The sequence below is a fragment of the Rhinichthys klamathensis genome, unplaced genomic scaffold, assembly GCF_029890125.1.
Source record: "Rhinichthys klamathensis goyatoka isolate OS25496 unplaced genomic scaffold, OSU_Roscu_1.1 h1tg000060l_1, whole genome shotgun sequence".
NCBI classification, from domain to species: Eukaryota; Metazoa; Chordata; class Actinopteri; order Cypriniformes; family Leuciscidae; genus Rhinichthys; species Rhinichthys klamathensis.
In genome coordinates, this window is record NW_026606605.1 from 236,312 (window position 1) to 255,867 (window position 19,556).

Here is a 19,556-nt window from a genome sequence, read left to right on the forward strand (position 1 = left end):
CTGATTATTTGAGTGGAAGTGTCGTTTTTCTGTTCACCTCAGTTTAAAAGCGTCAGAAGTGTTTTTCTCTTGAAGCTTGTGTTTGTTGCTGCGACTCAGGATGAGGCCGAGGGACTCCCCCTTTGTAAAGTTCAAATAGCGTTGACGTGCCAGGTGTCCTTACTGTCTAATACCATCAAGTACCCTAATATGTGTATTTGGGGGGGGGTTCTGGTCAAGGTCCCCACTGCATTGAGCTTCAGTTATGAGATTGAGCTCGGGACGGATTCAGATCATTTTGGGGGATTCTGACCACATCAGGCCCACGGTCCTCGTTAAACCCCATCGATCCATGTTGTGACATTTCGGTGCAGAGGCGCACTCGCACACATTCACACTGACACGGCTGCTCTTTCTCTGTCTTCCTCCATCACCCTTCTAATTTATCTTGGATTGTCGAAAGCAAAGCTGAGCATGCATGGGCATACATGCACATAAACGTACCTACACACACACACACACACACACACTATTTATTGTTTTTAAAATAAATAAGAGATAGTAAGAAAAGGCTTGACCACACAGACACACACGCACACACAGAGGACATATAATCGGAGGATATTGATTGTAACTATGAAATATATCTAATAAATATATAATACATATAATTATTATGTATAATTATTTGTGAAATCTGTAGAAAACATATATATATATATATATGTGTGTGTGTGTACGTACAGTATATTATATATATCAAGCTTTCAGAGGATGTTATAAACACTCTCACGTTGGCACACACACACACACTTGACAGGTGGATGGTAGGTTGGTGAAGCTGTCAGTCTGGAGGTGGGCAGATCGATTCAGAGTGACAGGTAGCCGACCCCCCTGGAGTCTTCATTAAAACCCTGTATTAGAGCTGCAGGGGAGAGGCACACACACACACACACACACACACACACACACACTCCTCATTTCCCTGTAAGTATGGTGTGGCGTGTTTGTGTGGCTCATGATGTATTGATTGGCTGTTAGCGAGTGTGTTGAGGGGATCAGCAGGGCTGGACTCACACTGTGGAGACTGGAAACAAAGCTTTAGCGGAAGAGCGGGACCGGGGCTCACACACACACACACATGCAAATCATCTCTAATGCCAAAGAGCACATTTGCATTAGTTCAGATCATTTTATAGAACTATTTCAAAAATAAAAATAAAATAAAAGTTGATTAAATACTATTGTCAGGTTATTTATTGATACTGCTTGATTCTAATATGAAATGAAAAATAAAGAAATAAAATAAAGGTTTATTAAATACAAGATTACCTGACAAATATTATATTAAAAAACAATTTTATATATTTATTAATACTGCTTGATGGAGATAACATATTCGAGTGGTCTTAAATTGAACAAGATAATCAAACACTTGACAAAAGCTCTAACACCAACAGTTATGACATAGCATAAAATTGCTGGTCAACATGAAAGACTTTCTAGTAGATGAAAAAGTGGGCAAAAGATCAAATAGAATTGCATTGAAAGAGAAACCTGAGCCATATCTAACAGTTGCAGATCACATGTACAGGAATGGACCCTTTTGCAGCCATGAACAACACAGCAACCATATAGCTATGAAAACACTCAGAATGCATGGCTAAACACCTCAGCACTGTGTGTGGCACAGGCAAACACCAATCGCATCTTCTTCAGAAAATGTAAACATTTAGTTCTAATAGATTTTAAACAGAATAGTCCCATATTGTTTTGGCATGAAGTTTAAGTGTAGGCTGCACTGGCCTGTTTGATCTGTGAGGGGTATTCCAGATTCTAATCTCATCTGAAATAATGTGGTCTGGCCTTTTGAGTTTTAGGGTTCAAGTGAAGATGATGGTGATATGATGAAGATTGGTCCCTACACAGACACATGGTATTACCCTGCTACAGTGGGACTCCCCCTCGGCTGGTATGGGGAGGGACATTCTGGAGAGATGGAGAGCGCTGCTTCTTGTCAAAAGTTAAGACTGATTTGTAAAGACTGCAGTGTGTTTCGCTGAACACACTGCAGACTGCCAGGTTGTTAGGTTCAGATTCTCCCCTCAAAAGCCCTTTTAGATTCCACCACAAGCACTTTCAGTTTTTTTCCATCCTCCCACTCCTTCTCTCTGCCTTTATGTATCTCACGCTCTCTTTTCTCTATGTCTCTGCTCAATCAGTGTTTTATCGATATTTAAGATCACACATTTGTGTAAGCATACTGTGTGTAGACACACACCCTACTGTTCGAAAGTTTGGGGTTGGTAATATTTTTGGTAAAATGTTTTTTAATAAAGTGTCTTACGCTCACCAAAGCTGCATTTATCTGCATTAACTCTTTTCTATTTTAATTTTAAAATGTAATTTATTGCTGTGATGGCAAAGCAATTTTTTTTCAGGGTCACATGATCCTTCAGAAATTAGTCTAATATGCTGATTTGGTGATCAAGAAACATTTCTTATCATGATACATTTATTCAAGATTCTTTGATGAACAGAAAGTTAAAAAGAACAGCTTTTATTTAAAATATAAATCTTTTGTAACATTATAAATGTACTTACTGTCACTATTGGTCAATTTAACGCATTCTTTAAAAAAATCTTATTGACCCCACCATTTTTAATGGTACTGTACACACACACACACACGCAAAATGATAAATAATATAAATAATAAATGTATATTTCTATTATATGTATGCAAAATACATAAAGAAAACAACAATAATAAATACTAACCACCTTTTCTATGTAGTTTTTTGTATGTATTATGAGAGTAATACAATTGGAGAGCAGAGGAGTGATTATCAGTCATGTAGATATGGTGGTTTACCTGTAAAAGAGGCTTATGAAACTTGTCTGCACTGTGGCTTTTCACGCTGGTTGGCTGGTTGTGTGGGTGATTTCTTTATAAACAGAAATGGTGGTTACATCTCTTTATATGTCGTTCTGTTTGTGTACTATGTGTGTGGCTGGACAATAAACCCATAGAGCCAGAACTTTTCAAAAAGCCGTTGGGAGATACCGAAATAAAGATACCCAGAGAGAGAGATTGGGAGGGAGGGAGCACTCAGTGGGCTTTGGTTGGATCTCAGTGCTCACATGTGGTTAATCCGTTGGTGTTCCCTAAAGCCGGAAACACTGATCATTGGGGCGCTGAGGGAAGAGCAGGTGTGTGCCTTGTGTGTCTGAACCTTAATTATAAGGTCCTAAAATATTTGCAAAGGCCTACACAGAAGATGTATAGGCCTATGCTTAAAAGGTCTGGATTTGTATTTGCAAAGTCCTGTGACTCTATGATGCAATTCTATAATCTAATCATGTTCTGATAACCTCCTCATTTCAAACATATTTTGTTTAAGACTTTCCTGGCATATGGCAACAGTTATACTGTGCGTTTTTACACAACTCATTGAACATATTGATTTGTAGGAAGATTTTTTGGGGGCAGCTTAGAATCAGAAGGGCAGTAGGCTATGTTAGAACTCACACCAACACTGGGTGAGAAGTTTTTTTTTTTTTTTTTTTTTTTTTTTACAATAATCTCATATTTTTACCTCAAATAGATTTCTACATTTCATTTAACATACAACTTTAGTGTTATCTCTAAAGAGAAATGCCAAGTTAAAGTTAAAATTTTACGTAATAAGAAACAATAAGCATTTTTCGTAACTAAACATTGCTTGTTTGTAAAGTGTTTTATCATCAGGATGGTAGTAAAATTTCCAGCACGTTTACTCTTTTAAAACAGTATTAGTTCCGCATAGTCGGACACATTTCGTCGTTGCACACAGCACAAAGCGAAACCACTGTTTACAAAAACAAAGTTGATGACAGCGACTAAAATCACCGACAGATCGCTGCTTACCGTTTGCTCGACAGGTAAGGAAAGAGTTATGTGAAACTGTAGACGGCAGTTTCATGTGGTTTACTATCACAGAGCTAAAAATGAAGTCTCTGTTGAGGGAGTGTAAGTTAGCAAGCTAGCTGAACTTATACACATCTGTTTGCCTTAGGGATTTCATTATTATTGATTATTAAAGGTAAACTGTTAAATATGAGAAAATGAACATGTAACGTTAGTGCCGTTTTGTCAGCTAACATTGATAGTTTAACAGATTGATCTCACTAAACGTGATGTCTTTTTGACAGTTGACAATGTGTACATGTGACAGCAGTGTATGTTGTGTGGTTTTACCTTGTCTTCTACTCATATAACATGGTAATAGTAATACCGTGTTTTTGGACATACCAAACATCAGCGGTATCGTCTATATCAAAGTACCATGGTATTACCAACTGATATTACAAATATATGATGATGATAACGTCCCAGGGCCAGCACATTTTACTTTCTCATAGAGAAAAACATTTTAGAATAATCCCTCAATATTTATATTTCATCCTGTATTATCTTTAATAATATTTTTTATTAATAATTTTGCTAACACTTTACAATAAGGTTCCAGTTCTACTACAATAACATGAACTAAAGATGAAAATTACTTCTGAAGCATTAATTAATCTAAGTTAATTTAAGATTTACTATTACATTATTAAAATCAAAAGTTATATCTATTAATATTATTTAATAGACCTGAGTTAACATGAACTAATGAACAGTTGCAAAGATGAATAAATAGGCTACTGTAAACAAATGTATTTCTTATTGTTAGTTAATGCATTAACAAATGCCAACTAATGGGACCTTATTGTAAAGTGTTACCATAATGTTTAATGAAATGTTTAAAATGTAATAAAATTCAATTTTATGTAATATATGACTCTTTTAGAGCAAGACTGAGTATGAATGGATGTGTTAAGCCTGTGACCTTATAAGAGAGGTCATAAGAGACGGTCATGATGGCGGAGGAGGCTGGTAAGCTTCCACTCCGGCGCCTGGAGCCCCCCATTCTGAAATTCATTAAAGTGGCCATCCCCACTGACCTGGAGAGACTGCACCAGCACCAACACAACATAGAAAAGGTACAAACACTCACACATGAACAGTGTCAGCAAAGCCCAGCATATGGTCAACAGAGAGAGCCATGTGTCTGTGTGTGCGGTCACCATAGGGAGTCGAGTGCTGAAGATCTCATGGTGTATCTGAAATCTCTCCCAGTCAGTCTGCTTGAGCAACATATAATAGGATAACAGGGTATTGGGAGGTCTTGCATAGCCATGGAAACCTAGATGATTGTGAAATACCAGGCTGTGATCATGACAAGACTTTATTAAATGTCCATAAATAGTTAAAGCTGTGAAATTAATTAATTGAGCTTCCTTGTTGCAGTTTCAGAGAAGCAGACAATGGGACAAACTGCACCAAGAACACATCAACTCAAGCCGCACTGTCCAGGTACAACAAAAGTCTAACATAAATGAAAAACTTGGGAAATTATGGGATATTGTGATGATTGGCGGTGATAACTACAGCAGTGTTTTGGTGTTGAATGGCAACACTTTCATGCCTGAACATGAAAGCCGAAATATTTCAGAGAATATCCAGATTTCCAGAAATCATGGCAATTAATAAAATCCTGAAGTTAAAAAAAAAATTCTATAGTTCAATAATATACACTTTGAAAGTTACAATATTGTTCAAATGTTTGAAGTCAGCAAGACTTTTTTAAAAAAGAAATTAAAACTTTGATTCAGGAAAGACATTCAATTAATTAAAAGTGGCAGTAAAACATTTCTAATTTTAATGTTATAATGTATAATTATAACAATGTTTCTTGAGCAGCAAATCGGCTAATTAGAATGATTTCTGAAGGATCATGTGACACTGAAGACTGGAGAAATGATGCTGAAAATTCAGATTTGCCATCACAGGAATAAATGACATTTTACAATATATTAAAATAGAAAACAGTATTACTGTTATTATTACTGAAAAAAAAAAAAAAATGTTACTGTTTTTGTATTTTGTATCAAATTAATGCAGCATGTGTGAGCATAAGAGAATTCTTTCAAAAACATTTAAAAAAACCTTACAGACAACAAACTTTCAAAAGTTGTACATGCTCATTTTTAGTATTTCTCTGGCCAGTAATACTCTTGGGAGTACAGGCTCTATAAAATTATATATTCTTCTATATTATGTAAAATGATATGTTAAAGTCTTGGTCGCAAAGTGTGGGAGAAATACCATTAACAGCATGGATGCACTTGGCTGCAGATTGTGTTTATTCATGTGTTGTTTCAGTTCACAGAAAATATCTTTCCATTTTATTGTTGGTTTTGTTGATGTTCTCAGGGTAGTGCACTGGTTTGAAAACATTCCCATGTGCGGCAAGGCACTGTGGAATGTTGCTTGGACAAAACATTCTTAGTGATGCAACAGGCTGTTGCTATAGTTAAATTGTATAATAAATCTTCACATCATATGGGCACAGTTCAGCCCAAAATTAAAATTCTGTTATCTTTAACTCACCTTGTATGACATTATTCCATGGAAGTCAAAAGGAGATGTTAGGCAAGATGTCTGAGCTACAGTGGTTTTCAGACATCACCAAGTCTTCTGAAGTCAATAAATGTGTGTGAGAAACAGACTGAAATTTAAATCATTGTTAACTAAAAATCTCAAATTTCATTATATCAAGAAAAGAGCAGCTTGTACATTCTGCTATAAATAAATTGGCTCTTTTAAGTCATCATGTTGGTCAGGTTTGATCCAGGCTAAACTAAAGGTTAAAAGAAAGCAAAGTAATCTGTGCAGCCACAAATTTATCTGAACATTACAAAAAGATCTCATATCATGCTGTCACCCTGTTCTGATACAGCTGTGAGTGTGTCTATATATATTAAGTAATGTTTGACTCAGGCCTCTGGTGTACGGTATGGTGTACGTACGATGTCCTTTCTCTTCCTAATGGCCAGACAAGCATGCAACCTGTGTGTTAATGTCTCTGAGAGTCTGTCCCCGTCTCTCTCGGGGCAGTCCTTGGAGTGTGTTATGTGCCGTGAGTGTGTGTGTTTGACCTTAGCACCCAGGTCTGGTCCCCCCAGAGATGCCAGAGAGCTTTCCTGTGTCCACCACTGCAGAGAGTGTGTGAGAGCCTGCAAGTGTTTCTGTGTCAGCGCGATGTGGACGACTGACAACAGAAGGAAACAAGACAGACATTGTTAAAGTAACTCCCAGGGGACAGAAAGAGAGAGAGAAAAAGAGGAAAAACCCTTAAGATTGCTCTCATCACACACCTATAGAAGGTGGATTGAGAGGGAGAGTAGAGTGTGTTGACCCAGATGAAGATTTATTTTGGCTGTCTTTGAGATCCTTGGTGTCCCCATCCTTAATTACACTGTAAAAAAAACAACATGATCAATAAGTTATGACAACATATGTTTTTACATCGCTTTAACTCATCAATTTAAGTTAAGCAATTTTCAACATCTTTTTATAAGTTATGCAAGATTCAACTAATTTTTTTAATCAGTTTAATGTTATTAAAGTTGGAATGACTTAAACATCCAAGTCGATTGTACTTAAATTTAAGGCAGCAACTTTTTTTACTGTGTATAAAGCGAGCTGCATATGTTAGTAATGGTTAGTACTCTGTGTGTGTGAATCAATTATAAAGAGGGATGATCCTGATGATTATTCAGAGTGTGAAATGAGTGCAGTCGAGCGGAACACTTTGATTGGCCGGCTGTTAACTTTGACCTCTGCGTTCAATGCGTATGAATTGATCTGTAATCCTTGCTAGATGTTTGCTTCCATACGTGAGCTGACAGGACCTGTCAAAGCACCAGTTTATTTGTTTTATTTATAACTTCTGTTTTTTGTCAAGATCTGGTTTGGAATTAATGAGAAAATAAATCATTACAGGGTTCTCATCCTTATAGAAAACTTGAAAAAAAAAGTTTGAACAAAACCCTTTCATGTCCATGTAGAAATACAGTATTAACCTCTTAATGTTTTTCTCTCTGCTGAATATATTATATATTATATTCCATTGATTGAATTTAGCTGTTTGGGAGTGTAAAATCAGTCTGTCTGTTTAGAGTCAATTTGACAATGTGCTCTGACAAGAAAAAATCGAATTATTTAAAAATAAATCTAGGAATCAATAATGAACAACTGTAAAGGGTATGGGAAAGAAATGGAAATTCATTGGTCAAGATGTGTGGGAACCCTGTGTTTGTTATAAATATTTATATTTTTAATTTTAACAACTTTTGCACACTCACAAATATGTTTAAGCTTTGACTGAAAACTTAAAGTGATAAAGTTGGCATATTTAAACTTAAAGTAAATAACTTAAAGTTTTGTCAGTGAATGAGAATGTATCTGGATAAATGTATATTTGGTTGTACTTGCATGGAGAGAAAAAAAGTGTGAGCAGTTTTGGGTTTCAGATCTTCGACAGTACTGGGTCGGATGAGGGTCTTTTTTTACAGTGTTGAAATGTGACATAATCATTCAGAGTGTTATATATTTCGTATTGTTATGTACCAGATTTTTGCTGCTCAAATGAACAAGTCAATGTTGTATAGAAGGAACATGCTATATAGAGGTTTTGAATAAAATCATGGATCCACTTATCACACAGACTTTCTTCTTTTCTCTTTGTAGCAGTTGCGATCTAACCTGCGGGAGATGGAGAAATTGTGTGGGCGGGTCCGCAGCGCTGATGCCGAAGCTCTGGAGACACTTGTTCAGCCAATCAGAGATCGAGCCTCCACTGCCATTCAAGAGTTCCTACAGATGCATGCGGATGCTGTCAATAGGTCTTCCTTTCACGAAACTATCGGCACAGACTTTCACGAAACTATCAGCACTGACTCGGATAAATTGCACAGTATGTGTTTCCTGGTGTGTCTGTGCTTTATGAAGTTAATCAAGATGTGTGTGTGTGTGTTTTTTTTAAAGCATTTTCACTTTCATGTGATGGGTTAGGTTATGGTGAAACAGGTGTCCCCGGTTCCTCTGTCACTCAAACACAGCTACTCCTGCCTGAAATCCCTTCGGAACAGAACGCCGCTGAGTCCTGGGATACTTTAGCTGAGGTAACACAAACAAACACTTACAAACACATAAACATATTTGAATACAAAAACATTAAATGTGTGTGATTGTTGTGGTATGTTTGTTTAGGACCTGCTGGAATTGGATGGTTTAGTGCAAGAGTTCTCCACTATTGTTCACGTGAGTATCACACGTCTATGGAAATTATTCATTCTTTGTTTTTTTTGGAAAGAAGGGAGAGACAGCGTGAAAGTATTTATGGTGTGTATGTGTGTTGATAAAGGGTGCTTACCAAAACCCTTAGGTTTGGCAGAGCTGTCAGACAAATGGCTTTGTTTCCTGAGAGCCGACAAGGTGGTATTATTGATCCCATCAGTGTGTGTGTGTGTTAATGTGTGTGATTGAGAAGACATACAAAGATTGGTGACAGTCTGTCAGCTATGCGCTAACCAGCGAGGATTAATGAGAATCCATGCTGGATAACAGCCATTATTACAACAACGTGCAATTGGAAACTGGGTGGAAAAAAGGAGAGATCATGTGTTTTTCGGGATGTGCAGACAGTGTTCTTATTCTAGGTCCGGCGCCATGAGGGGGCAAAAGGGGCATTACCTCCCCAGAACTGATTTGTGCCCTTTCAGTCCCAATTTGTGACCCCCTACCACCAACAGAAAGCAATTTTAACCGGTGGGGTCAACTACCAATCTCCGCCCCCACAAGAATAATGAATGTCCCTCCAGTTCTTGTGTCATGTTCATTCATTCATTTAGAAATTTAGAATTTATTTTATATATATGTACACAATTATGTATTTATATATTGATTGATTTCACTTCACAGATATTATTCATTTCCTAGTTGTTATTTATCATCCATCCATCCTGCCCCTTTAAATATCAGTGTATTGAGTATTTTTCCTGTCATCCCACTTCATGTGAATCAACCTCCAAGCTTAGGGCTACAAAAATAAAATCGTAATATCAGTAACAGTTGATACTGGCTGTCTCTAAACACTTCACACCCTGTAGGGGAACGATGATGGGATGTGGATGGTCGTAAGTATAATATGATGATAGCCAGGCTTATTAGCGCTTGCCTCTCTTTAGAGGACACCCACCGTATCGTTTATTCCGTTAACACTGAGCCAAAGATGAACCCAGGAGGTCTGCTTGTGTGACTGTGTGTTCTCTTGAGCATTCATACAACTTGTGAGCAGACGGTGCTGATTACCGTCTACTCCTGAGGGGAGGGAGGGAGAGAAAAAGAAAGCCATCAATAGCTTTCGTACCCAGTCATTAGTGAGTGTCTTAAAATAGTCTGTTTACAGGGTTTAGTGGTAAGGTGTGAATTGATGACTAATAAATAAATGCTTATAGGACTTTGATTAGTGATTCATGTTTTGACTTGTCCATCAGTGATAAATTGCATCATTATTACACCAACAGAAACCAGGTTTAATTGTAAAGTTGTTTTTTCCACTGGCCCGGTAATATTTGTACTTTACTGTATAATATGTAATATGTATTTTTTTATGTGCAACTCTATCCATCCATCCATCCATCTGCCTGTCTGTGTATTATATACATTATATGATCTGGAATAATGGAATGGAGTGTGAAACATTACTGATCTCATCCCATTCTTACTAATGCTTTCAAGATCTCACAATTTCCATAAAACTTTTAAATCTGCAGAATTTACAGCAACAGTGTCCAATACATCACAGAAAACCAAATGTTTGAGGCTGCAAGGCATAAAATGACATATAGAAGATCAACACGTATAAGATTTAGTGGCAGCGCAGCACCGGTCTGATAGGGACAGTTCATCAACTGACCTGAAACAGTCTCACACTGGCCCTGGGCCACCAGCTCATCCTTATTGTTGAGTCCTGAGAAAGCACACTCAGACACATTTACATACACACAAATTATTTTAAAAATGAAGAGGAAGAGGAGCACTAACTTTACAGTCGCCATGAGTTGCAGAGAGCAATGCAAACACCGATTTCTTTTCACACAAACACATGCTACACAGGGGCAGGTGCCAGGCTCATGTAACTCTGTGCTAGAGAGTTCAAGAAGATTTTTCCAGGAGTCTCTATTGTGTGTGTGTTTATGTGTGCATGTGTGTGTAGTGATTACTTTGAGCTCACACTGATTTAGACAGAGAGACAGCTGCCACTCTTTGAATATTTCATAAGCTTCCGACAGACCACCCAGTTACCCCCGACAACCAGCCCCCTCCCATTCACCCTTCTGTCCCAGCACTCAAACCCCCAGCTACCCACTACCAAGATTACTGAGCATGTCTTTGTCTGCTTCACTATTGCTATTTATGAGGTGTTTATGTTTTCGATGGGATAGGATTTTGAATTTTTGTCATTAAATAATTGTAGACACATATATGGGCAGTTGATATGACGGCAGTTTTCTGCAGTTTGACATGCCATATAAAACTATATTTATACAGCATTTTTGTCATTCTTGTACATTTTTAATTATTATACATTGATTTTTAATTATTATTTATTTAGAAATGTATTTGGTAACACTTTATTTTACAGTGTTACATGCATTTACCATAGTAATTACAGTATATTATGTATAATTACATCCTAGCCTATAGTAAGTAAGCACAGTAAGTTAATTCATATTACTCAGTACTTAAATATATAATTACACACTGTAACAATGACACATTAAAATAAAGTGTAATTCATACACACTTTTAATATATTGTATTGTATATATGGTCTAAAACAAATGCAAAATTAATTACTTAGAATATTTATTCTTATAAAAATCTATTTGTCATTAACAGGAAAAACCTTATGCAACTCCAACAAATGTATATTGTCCACATATATGTGTGTCTGTATATATATTCTTGGTTAAATCTTGATTAAAAGGTTCGTCCATTTATCAACTTCTCATATACACATATCTTGTTTAGACTTTTGAGGGAGTTTGTATGTCAGTATGTCGACAGTCTGTAACTTGCGTCTTTCTGTCTTAGGCTCAGCAGGAGAAGATTGACAGCATTGAGGCGAATGTTAGCATAGCAGCTGCTAATGTGGAGGAGGGGACCCAGAGCCTAGGGAAGGTAAGGGGAGAGGAGACACTCCTGCTAGGGGATCGATTCCACTCTACCCCCCTGCTTCTCTCGGCCTACCCCACCATCAGCCTATTGATCCACCTCAGAGCGCAAGGAAACCACAATTAAGAGAGAGAGAGAGAGAGAGAAAGAGAGAGAGAAAGAGAGGTGGCGATGGTGGCGGAAGGCATGGAACGGAGAGGGATCGATGTGTGTTGGTCGGCCCCTCACAGGGAGTCGATGTGTGTGTGTGAGCGCATGGAAGTGGAAAGAGTGTAAAAGAGAGTCTATAAACAGCATTCAAGTTCCTGCTGGGGGTTCGATACATATACACACACATACACACACATACACACACTGCGGAGTGCCAACTTTGACAGAAAAAGCAAGGGAAGGGTGAAACATGGAGGCATGGGCCGTGTGTGTTTGCGTGCAAACGTGGGGCTTGTATGTGTTTTATTGATCGAGTCTCAATTGAAATGTTTCTCTTTTTTGGAGTTGAGAGATAATGCAGTTCTATTGAGCTCTTAGTCTGATGCCCGTGTAGAAAGTCGACCCACCTCTGTGACGGCTGAAAAGGACAGGGGGTGGTCAACACACATACATACACACTGCTAAAGACATATATTCTGACACACACACAGAGTCCTTAAAGTGCTGGCTCAGGCGGATCCTAATAACAGGAGTTGCTTCCTCAAACTCTCTCTCTCCAAGCATAATTAACTGCTCAGTTAACCTTGCCTTGTGAAGATGATTAGATGACAGAGAACGAGAGCATGAGAAAGGGTGAAAGAGAGATGAGAAGAGAGGAAAGGTGGCATTTGATGGACGACCCTGCCTTTAAAGTTTACATATCTCCACTAAAATTAAATTGTGTGTGCGTGTGCCGGGAGGCTTGTTTCGTCGTGCTAATTAAAGAATAATCTGGCATTTTTCTTTTTACCTGATATCAATTCATTTACCAGGTTTGGTTTGATCTGCACACGTCCAATTTCATCGTGGCTCTTTTTTTCTTCTTCTCAGATCTCTGATTAATATTGTGCGTGTGTTTACATACGACTGCATATGTTACTGTTTGGATGGAAACTAGACATGAAAGACTTTATAATTGTATGGTTATCAGGAAAACAGCACATGAAAAGTGTGCTAGTTAAAACACTGTTTTGGGATACTGATGTCGCCTAAATGATTCATTTCTCAACTGTCTGATGCTTTCCTGCACATAGCATGTAGGTTAATGAAATGAGGCTCTTTTTTTCTATAGTAGTTTATTCAGAAATACGTAAAAAATGCAAAACTACACACACAATGACTTTAATACACCTTTTATATATTTTTTTTTTTTTTTTTTTAGGTGAACAGTGAAAATGTCAGGATGATAATTCTCCTGATATCAGATATCATAATGAAGAAGAAAAAAAAAGATATTTTTTTGTATATTTAAAAAAGATTGACTGCTTAATACTATGTTTGAAAATCTAAACATGCAGGCATATGTATAAAAAACTGAATTATACTGTAGTGAGGACAATCAATAATAATGATAATAATAGATATTATTAATTATTTATTAAAATATATTAAAAATATATCCCCAATTATTTATATAAATATATATTAAAAAATGATATTAATAATTGTATATAGAGAGGATAATAATAATATATTATAACAACAGATTTTTCCTTTATTGTGGACACTCTCGTTGACTCATGTATATGTTGTATTATGCTCTTTCTCTGCAGGCGGCCCGTTTGAAGCTGGCGGTTTTGCCCGTGGCGGGTGCGGTGGTGGGGGGAGTGCTAGGGGGCCCGCTGGGACTCTTAGCAGGATTTAAAGTGGCGGGGGTCGCCGCTGCAGTGGGGGGTGGACTGCTTGGTTTCGCCGGGGGCAACATTATCCAACGAAAGAGGAAAGAAAAAATCGACCTGCAGCTACAACAACTTAAGAGCAACAACAACAGTAAGAACGACACTCAGTGACACACTCAAGCACATTTGTTTTTGTTGAGGAGGCCACGAGACGTCTGAGTTGCCGACCCACGCTCGTTCTGAAATAACATCCAGACGCTCAACGAACATACATAATAACCACAACTGTAGAATAACTCCTACATGCAGTGCAAAACCTGCACATGAGATGTGCTACACAAAGTGGACCTGCTAATTTTCCGTTTGCCTTAATTCATCATTCATGTCTATGCCAAAGCAAATAAGGCCTTCATCTGATCTTCTGCCAAACAGCTGATTGACCTTTGTAGCAGTCATGTGACTGTAGGTGTTAGAGGTGGTTAGAGATTATAGGTAATTGTTGTGTAAGGGTTTGTTATTTGACTTTTGAACTGCAAGATTTGTTATACATACTGAGGATTTGCAGTCGGTGACATGGTCCTGTTTATTACAGCTATGCAGGTTTTGTGCTTAATGTTACCGTTTACCACACGATTCCATTATAAACACTTTAAATGCACCTGCTCTGTTTTAACTATGATGGATTTCCTTTTAATTTTGTTTAGCGTGTTATGAGTAGATATAAATGAAACATCGATGCTATGTGAAGTATTTTATAAGGTTTGTATGCATCACAACAGTCATGGTATGGGTATGAGAATCGAGGCAATGCGCAGTAGTGAGAAACTCAGTAGACTATAAAAAATAATAGTTACACATCATTATCAATGAGAAATTATGAAATTAAAATGAGTGTCTAGTTTCCATGAATGCCTTAACTAGTGATTGATGGTAATGAAACATGTCAGATATCTAATAATGTCTCAGGCTGCTAAAAATAAATACAATTTCAATGAATTGTGATAACGCTTAATAAGCCATTGTAATGGATAATCAATATACAAGTTAGATGATTGTTTAAATATAACACAGACAGAAGAGATCTTTATAGCAATACTTAAGCCGACTTGGCTTGTAACTATTTACAAGATAAGTTAAATTATAATTGCACATTGAGGAAGAGAATTGTTTGTGAGCTGTAACAGTGAAAATACAATTGAAATGTTTTTCATGTATACTTTTTTATGGTCTTTCTAAGCAGTTAAAGGGATAGTTCGATGCTAAAATAAGGGATAGTAAAATGAAAATTCTGTCATCATTTACTCCCCTCCTCAAGTTGTTCCAATGCTGAATTAATTCCTTTGTTCTGCTGAACACAAAATAAGATATTTAGAAAAATGTTGGCCACCATTGGCTTACATACAATGGAAGTCAATGGTGCCCAAGAACTCGTTTGGTTACAAACATTCTTCCTGTGTGTTCAGCAGAACAAAATAAATGTATACAGGTTTGAGGGCAAGTAAATAATGACAGAATTTTTTATTTTTGGGTGAACTATCCCTTTAATACATGTGATCGAGATACTTCTGATCAAAAACGCTCAGGTTTAGATAAAACACCCTTCTAAACTGTGGCTGTTCTTGTATTTCGTGTGTCTTTCTGTGTGCTGCTGGGGTGGCTGATAGATTTGGGTGAGGTTTCCCTGTAAGGCTTTGATAACACAAGCCTCTGAGAGGCAAATCTAATACTGAAATCAATGCACTGTGAGAGACCTCCTTCAGCACAAACAACATTTGAATGTTATTTGATTACGGCCCCAAAGGACCAGCAGAAAAGAACAATGGCCTTTTATGGTTTATCGATCCTTATTTTACTTTCACTTGTCAAAAGCAAAGCGGAAAATAAAATATTGTCTGTTGTCAAACACTCGTTCAGTCCTTTTGCATTTGATGTGTGGTACCGACTCGCGCAAAATCGTTTATCAAAGTTAAAAAGCATGCAGCTCCTTTGGAAAGCTCAAAAAGCTGCAGTTATTTAAAAATCAACTTCTCGTTTTTGAAAAACAATGTTGAATCTGATTGTTTTTGTCCTGACTTGGAGCTGCGTCTGCTGCCCCCGGTCTCACGCGTTGTTTTTAGGGTGAGCAGGGGGATCCCCTCACAAACACAGAGCCGGGTCTAAGACCCACACTGGCCCCCACGCCTTCCTCATAACACAACACACTGGACTTCCCCTACGAAAGGGGCGAATGAACGTCTCCAACAGCACATGCAAGCCACCCTGTGCGTGATGCACAAGAGAGATAGCCCGAGTGCTGAGCTCTGCATGTGTCGGGCTGTGCTGCTCAGGGAGGGAAAGTCCCGTGAGACTGACCTGCACACAGTCAGACACATTGCACTTTCCATATTCTGTGCGTACACACTCACACACTTAAATGGAAAATATGGCAGGCCATCTGTGGTGCGCTGTGATGTAATCTCCATAGGTGTTGTGATGTCATGGGTTCCTGCTGTAGGCGGGAAGATGTTACATGACATCAGAGACCCTTTTTTCTTGTGTCTCCTTTAAACACCCACTTCAGATCATTTCCATTTTACTATAAAGAAACTGAAGTTAAAAGGAATCTTTGATGTCTGGCGATAAGGATGGCGGGGTGAAACCAGTCACACTATGTCAGCTTCCCTTTAAGATAGAAACAGTTTATATTTCATAAAATATTGTGGACAGTTCCAAGAGTTTTTACTCTCTCAGTTGAGTATGCTCTATATTCAAAGCTGTTTTCCCCACACTTTAAAATACAACCTATCATTTTGAGAAGCCTAAAATCTGTCTGCTGTTATAAAAACTTACTTTAAACTAAATCTTAAACAATTAGGGGTATTAATTAATAAATGTTAGCTATAGGTAACATTCTCTGTTACTGAGCTGGTTACTGTTACTATTTTCTTTTTTTCATAGATAAATAGTTTAGAGATAGGTCACCCAAAACTGAAAATTCAGTCATCATTTACTCACCCTCGTATCATTTCAAACCTTTATGACTTTTAGTCTGTGGAACACAGATGTTTTGAAGAATGTTTCAACTGTTTCTGTCCATTTAATAAAAGTCAATGGGGTCCAAAATAAAACATTGGATTGCATCATCTTTCAGTGTATGGACAAAAACACTAAGACATTTTTCAGTATATTTTATTTTATGTTAAGAAAAAAAGTCATACAGGTTTGGAATGACATGTGTAAGTAAATGATAATACACTTTAAAAAATGAAAACATAGGTTTTTACATTGCTTTGAATCATAAAAATAAGTCAAGTATTTTTTTTATTAGTTATAAAGGATTCAACTAATTTTTATCAAGTCAGTTTAATGTAATTTAAGTTGAAATGACTTAAACATCCAAGTTGATTGTATTTAAAAAATTTAAGGCAGCAACTTTTTTTACAGTGTATAATTTTCATTTTTGGGTGAAGAAGCATAATCGGTTCTGTTGTCAATTGAAGATGCCACTGAGTGGCAATAATACAACTCAGCCTGAATCCAGTTGCTGCATACACTCTTTTATGTAGGGTGTGTGAGCCGTGTCAGTAACATTTGGATGATGCTGCCGCCCACACTCTCAGAAGAAAAAAAATTAGCAAAATTTTTACATTTGGCTTGTCACTGGGACAATTACAAGACACTAATATGGTTCCTTTAGCGGTCGATAAGGTACAAAGGTGTAACTTTGAGGATACAGTGACAAGCTGTTGAACCGCTAAATGTAAAATTTGTGCATGCATATACTGTGTAGTTTATGTGATCTGTTGACTTTGGGACATACACTTCTTTACACTGAGATAATGACACATTTTATGAAAACATGACTGATTAAATCAAGACTTTTTGAGCAATTACATCTTTTGTGGCAGTCTCAGTTTCTTGATGTTATCTTAACCTTAAAAACTTTTTTTTCTGTTTTTCACCTCACTTTAATCATCCAAGTCTGACTGCCACCTTCTTGATCAGCATGTCTGTCTGAAGGGGTAGCCCGATGTTGATGTGTCGATGGAGTATGAAGTGCTCACAAGGCAATACTTTGTCTTTGTGACATTTCTCCCCAATTTGTTAGATCATGAGGACAGAAGATTGTGATTAAAATGCACAATCCTTTAGGTCAAGCACCTTTAAAATGCGAGTTACACCTAGACATGAACATTCTGTCATTATTTCCTCGCCTTCATGTCATTCCAAACCTGTATGACTTTCTTCTATGAAATATAAAACATATTTTGAAGAGTGTTGGTTACAAAACATTTTCAGTTCCCATTGACTTCCATCGTAAAGACAAAAAAACATTAGAAATCAATAACCAAAACTGTTTGGTTACCAACAAAATGTGCATTTGTGTTCTGCAGAAGAAAGCAAGTAACAAGTTTGACATGACGTGAGGGTGAATATTAATGATAACAGATTTTTCATTTTGGGTAAACTCTCCCTTATTTCACACTGCACTTAACCCCGGGTTACCGTTGTTCTAAACACTGCTTTTAACCCTGGGTGAAGGAACATTTAGCTGGGTTAGCACCGCTTTCGGGGTGTTAACCCCGCATTGCGGTGCCACGTGTGTGCAGTAAGAAACAATGCAGTGTTAGAATTTTACGACTAGATGCTTAGCTACCGACAACCAATCGCATGCCTCGTGTTAAATATGCAAATAAAAACGCTTACCCAGGGTTTAGGAATGTAGTGTGAAACAGCATTAATGAACACCAAAGCCAGAATTAATAGTTAACCCAAGGTAAAAATGATGAGCAATGTGAAGACAACCCAGGATTCTGTTTACCCAGGGTTTACAACTATTTCAAGTGCGAAAACCCCAATTTTATTGACAGTAGTGTGACACAGGAAGAGCCTTGTATACTTGCTGTGATTTTGGTTGGGATTGTTTTTTAAATTAAATCTAATTTGCTTTCTAACTATTACCTACTAACTTTTTACCTTTTATGAAATATCTTTTAATGTACACGGCATGCGTAATGTGACCTAGGAAGAGCAAAAGTAGAAAGAAATGAATTACAACAGTGAAACATTTAATGAAACAGACAAAGTAGAATCTTGTAAAATGTTTTTTAATTTACTTTTCTTTTTTTTGGTTTCCTTGTCCCCTCTGAGATGACAGATTTACAAATAATCCTCACCCTTCTAACCCCGCCCCTGACCACTCCCCCTGATGGAATGGGATGATATGAGACTAGCCAGTCTGGATCTTAGCGAGCATGAATTTGAACAAGTCTGGAACGGTACAGTGCATATGAATACAGACTAATAAGCACATGTAACATACATGTGCTGTAACACACACACTCACTCACTCAATCACTCTCACACGCACACTATGTTAAAGACTGGAGTGAAACACCACAGGTTGACTGCAGGTTTGTTCTTGGACTACATTTTCCCATGATTCCACTTGCCCGCATTGAAGATCCATAATAAACTCAATGTGCGTTCCCAACAAAGAGGACCACCAATGTACCAATGTTTTTCTACAAAAAAGGGGACTTGGGTAGACAAAAATGTAGGGAAGAAAAAAAAAAAAAAGAAAAAAAAAGGGGAGAAAAATTATTTTTAATTTAGACAAGACCCACAGAGCACAAACATATTTACAAGCTCCAAAAACAAATGTAAAAACGCTACTC

General features: G+C 37.3%; 1 protein-coding gene across 1 annotated transcript; it reads left to right on the plus strand.

Annotated features, from left to right (window-relative positions):
* Positions 1-3,815: 3,815 nt before the first annotated feature.
* stx17 (syntaxin 17) lies at positions 3,816-14,368 on the plus strand. Its single transcript, XM_056249460.1, has 8 exons — positions 3,816-3,903; positions 4,815-5,007; positions 5,315-5,380; positions 8,600-8,825; positions 8,924-9,033; positions 9,122-9,172; positions 12,011-12,097; positions 13,834-14,368. Exons 2-8 carry the CDS (start codon positions 4,882-4,884, stop codon positions 14,068-14,070), a joined length of 903 nt encoding a protein of 300 aa, XP_056105435.1. The 5' UTR covers positions 3,816-3,903; positions 4,815-4,881; the 3' UTR covers positions 14,071-14,368.
* The last annotated feature ends 5,188 nt before the right edge of the window (positions 14,369-19,556 follow it).

Excerpts from the sequence above, each read along its gene's own strand:
- stx17 (XM_056249460.1), top strand. The coding sequence starts at position 4,882 with ATGATGGCGGAGGAGGCTGGTAAGCTTCCACTCCGGCGCCTGGAGCCC. Across the intron at positions 5,381-8,599 it reads ACTCAAGCCGCACTGTCCAG|CAGTTGCGATCTAACCTGCG; the intron begins GTACAACAAAAG and ends TTCTCTTTGTAG. Across the intron at positions 9,034-9,121 it reads CCTGGGATACTTTAGCTGAG|GACCTGCTGGAATTGGATGG; the intron begins GTAACACAAACA and ends ATGTTTGTTTAG.